Source organism: Euphorbia lathyris, chromosome 7 (genome assembly GCF_963576675.1).
Source record: "Euphorbia lathyris chromosome 7, ddEupLath1.1, whole genome shotgun sequence".
Taxonomy (NCBI): Eukaryota; Viridiplantae; Streptophyta; class Magnoliopsida; order Malpighiales; family Euphorbiaceae; genus Euphorbia; species Euphorbia lathyris.
In genome coordinates this window covers 9,469,073-9,473,244 of record NC_088916.1, presented here as the reverse complement: position 1 = coordinate 9,473,244, position 4,172 = coordinate 9,469,073, and the positions used below count along the sequence as shown (strand labels likewise).

The following is a 4,172-nucleotide window of genomic DNA, read 5'->3' as shown; positions in this document are numbered from 1 at the left end:
TTATAGTTGAGTAAGTAATAACTTCCTTTTTAATTATATAATAACATTATAAGATGCGTAAAATACATCTTTTGCATTTAACTTTTTTTTTTTTTTGTGCAATCAAGTTATCAATTGATTACATTTTACGCAATTTCAAGAAACTAACTAAACATTTGGCAAATTAAAATGACTATTAGGACATTTTGAAAGTCAAAAGATTAATAAAGCTTTGCTTTTCGGAGAAGTTCAGGATATAAATGAGTATTAAGCCTCTTTTTATTAATTTTTTTTTTCCGGATTCATAGATGATTTTAAATGGCATAACACTCATTTTGATTCCTAAATTAAAACTTTAAAGTCAATTAGAACCTTAAACTATTAAACTCATCAATTAAATCCCTGAACTAGCAAAAATCATCAGTTGAGTCTTTATACAACAACAACAACAAAGCCTTAGTCTCGAAATAATTCGGGATCGGCTAACATGAACCGTCATATGAAACCGTGCAATCAAGTCATGTCAACGACACAAATTCCCTTCCTCCACTCTATCCTATCCACTATCATATTCTCCGCAATACCTAATAAACTCATATCACTCTCGATCACTCTTCTCCAAGTTTGCTTAGGTCTACCCCTACCCCTCATCACTACATCCCTTTGCCACTCTTCAGTCCTCTTAACCGGCGCATCAAGTGCTCTTCATCTTACATGGTCAAACCACCTTAGTCGGTTTTCCCTCATTTTATTCTCAATAGATGTAACCCTTACTTTTGTCCTAATTATTTCATTACTCACCCTATCATTTCTCGTATGACTACACATTCATCTCAACATACGCATCTCCGCCATTGATATATTATGATGAGTCCTTATGCTATCATAAAATTAGAAATTATGACTATTTGATATGAACTTAACGATTTATGTGTTGACTCAAAATAGATTTGTGGAAGAGAGTTTGAAACTGTTCGACCGAATGATTTTTGATGAGGACTCAATTGATAATTTTTGCTTAGAATGGGGACTCAATTGATAATTTTTGCTTAGAATGGGGACTCAATTAATAATTTTTGCTTAGAATGGGGACTCAATTGATGATTTTTATTTAATTCAGTGATCTGATTGATGATTTTGATAGTTTAAGATCCTAATCGACTTTCAAGGATTTTAAATTGCAAGTTTGGGGGAAAAAGAAAAATTGTGGCTCCACACACAAAAACGCAAGAGGAGGCAAACTCTCCCAAAATTATCCGTATTGTGTGGCCATGGAGTTTCAGATTCTTAACTCTTTCCCTCTCTTCTCTTTCCATACTCTCATTCTCCTTCTCCTCCCATGGCCACTACTTCCGCTTCCCATCTTACTTCATCTTTCCATTCTAATTACCCTCCACCTTTTCCCCTTTCCCGCCGCCTTCCTCTTCACCCTTCTACTTCACAGCAGTCTCTCTCTGCATTTCCTGCTAAATACTCACTTTCCTCTCTATGCTCTCCCAAACCTCTTCCCAGGATTGCTTGTAAGGCCACGGAGGTGTCTCTCAGTGAAGAATCTCAGAAATCCGGCGAAAATTGGGTTCCGGTGGTGCCTTTAGCGGCGCTACCTAGGGGAGAACGGAGGGTGATTATTCAAGACGGGCAGACTATACTTTTGTTGTGGTATAAGGATCAGATTTTCGCTATTGAGAATAGGTCACCTGCTGAGGGTGCTTATAGTGAAGGTCTCATCAATGCTAAGCTCACTCAGGTTTTCATTCATTTTTTGGCTTCTTAGTTTTTGGCTAATTGAGATTTTGATTATGAGATTTCGAATTTTCAGTGATTTTATCTGTTCTTTTATAGCTTATTTGCGTATTGGAAATTGATTATGTTTGGATCAGTTTACTCTGCTGTGTTTTTCGCGTTCTAATGAGTTCTATGTACCTATATCTTGATATCAATGGTTTATTTGTCTAAATTAAAGAACACAGGATAAAATTCGGCTGCTTTGCTTCCGCGGGATTTTGGGGGAAATTCAAGTTCAGGCTAAATATACCGAAATTGAAGTAGCCTAGCTTAAATAGCTTATTCTGTTAGGGGGCTAAATACGTGAAAATTGAAGTACTTGGCCATTTGAGAAATTTGATTAAGTAGAGAGGGCGGAAAATACTATTTGACAATCAAAACTAATGCTGCTCATATTGGAAATGCCATGGTTGAAGTTGCAAAGAGCTCATAAATATAGAAAATCTGTAGGTTGAAGTTGATGTTGTCACTTGTAATGCTGGAAAAATTGACTAATAAATTGATAAAACGATTAAACGGGTATGCCTCGCGTGCAGCATGGACGTGCACACACAATGACAACAAAGGGAAATAAGCCCGTTCTGCGTTTCATAAGTCTTGTGCATATTTGTGGATTAGATAGAACTCCTTTCGGGATTGAATGGATGGTGGAACTTGGAAGTTTAAGTTTATATCACAGACCAAAGTGGAGGTAGTCTTGCCCCTGTGTAATATTGAATTGAAATCTGGTTGTTCTGAGCCTGGAGTCCGTAAACTTTGATATTTTCTTATTGACTATATTGTGACAGTTCGTTATTTTTCCGCCGTAGCATTTTTTTTATCTTTGGTAATACATTTTGCACCAGAATCCCATTTGTAGAACTTAAACAAACTTGATGAAAACATCAACTGATTCAAGATACTTGTTGATAAATTAAATTAGAGCGATGCTTGTACAGTCTCGTTATGGATTTGTTTCTTCTGTTAGAATCAGTTCCATGAATGTGCAGGCGCATATATTCAGTTTGTTTGCATTGATGTTATCCAGTGACAAAGAATGCGAAAACGAAGTAATGATATTTTATTTTTGGTTGTTTTCCATAGGACGGGTGCATAGTTTGCCCAACAACGGATAGCACATTCAGTCTGCAGAACGGAGACATCAAAGACTGGTATCCTAACAATCCCGTGCTGAGAGTTCTAACACCTCCTTTGAAGTCCCTCTATGTTTTTCCTGTAAAATCTGATGAAGACAATATTTACATAAGCATGAAAGGAGGTGTAAAATCTGATGTATCGGCTGAAATAGTATTCAGCGGGAGGACTCGACCTGGTGTCACTGCAAGTGATGTTAATGTAGATGAGGTAATTACCTTCATTTTTCTGAAATCATCATATGAAATGCTTAGAAACAAAGAGATTCTAATGTTTGTTTGTTCTCTTCTCATTATCTCTAACGAACGACTGATGGACTGATATATTCTATGATTCTCGTTTAGGTGAGAATGATAATAGACGAGGATTCGAAGGGGTTTGGTTTCAGCAGAAAGAATGAATTGATAAACGGGAAAGCAGCTGTGATTGGCTTCCTGTTATTACTGGATTTTGAACTCTTGACAGGTAAGGGTCTCCTCAAGGGCACAGGCTTCTTGGACTTTTTATATGCTGCAACTAATGCTTTCAACTAGACAATCTTTGAAGCGTTCGAAGAATCTCGGTCGCGTAGGAAGGTAAATTTTCGTAGTTATGATGCATTTCCATGTATAATCTGTTCCATGCTTTATTCTATTTCGTTTATCTGCTATTGTATACCGGTAAAAATATAGAGCAAGTTGACTCACGGTTTTTCGTTTAATTTCCATATATATATATGATGAATCTGTACAATAAATATCAAAAGTTTAAATTTTAAAGAGACTGTTAACTTTGCATTCAGCATTGGGAAGTTTTTTCATACATAAGTGAATGTTTTATGTGCAAGAATCTTCATAATGTGATGTGTTTTAATGCTTCATTGAGGCTTTGCTCACCATGATGTAAGGACTTTTAGTTGATTCTTAATTTGTAGAGAGAGCGCCTTGGTGCAACGGTAAACGTTGTTATCTTGTGACCGAGAGGTCACGGGTTTGAGTCTTAGGAGCGGCCTCTTGGGATAATATTCAGATGTTATCAAATAGAGTCCAGTATATCAGTAGCTCTTTGAACTTGGTCAAAAATCGGCCTCTAAACTTGCTCGAAAAAGCAGATATACTTTTTAATTTGTTCAAATCATCAATTATTCTGCCACATGGATTTAGGGAAGTTAATCATCTAAATTTAAGCAAGTTCAGGAGGCTTACAAGACACCATGTAAGTTCACGGAGCAATTGGTTTTTTGAGTCAAGTTTAGGAGGCTTGTGATGTATTAAGCCTTGATTTATCCACAATTT

The 4,172-nt window shown here is 36.4% G+C and overlaps 1 protein-coding gene across 1 annotated transcript; it reads left to right on the top strand.

The window, feature by feature from the left end:
• The first annotated feature begins 1,246 nt into the window (after positions 1 to 1,246).
• LOC136201307 (uncharacterized) lies at positions 1,247 to 3,678 on the top strand. The gene is made up of 3 exons (XM_065991950.1): positions 1,247 to 1,726; positions 2,848 to 3,108; positions 3,243 to 3,678. The coding sequence occupies exons 1-3, from the start codon at positions 1,319 to 1,321 to the stop codon at positions 3,429 to 3,431; spliced, it is 858 nt and encodes a 285-aa protein (XP_065848022.1). The 5' UTR covers positions 1,247 to 1,318; the 3' UTR covers positions 3,432 to 3,678.
• Positions 3,679 to 4,172: the final 494 nt, after the last annotated feature.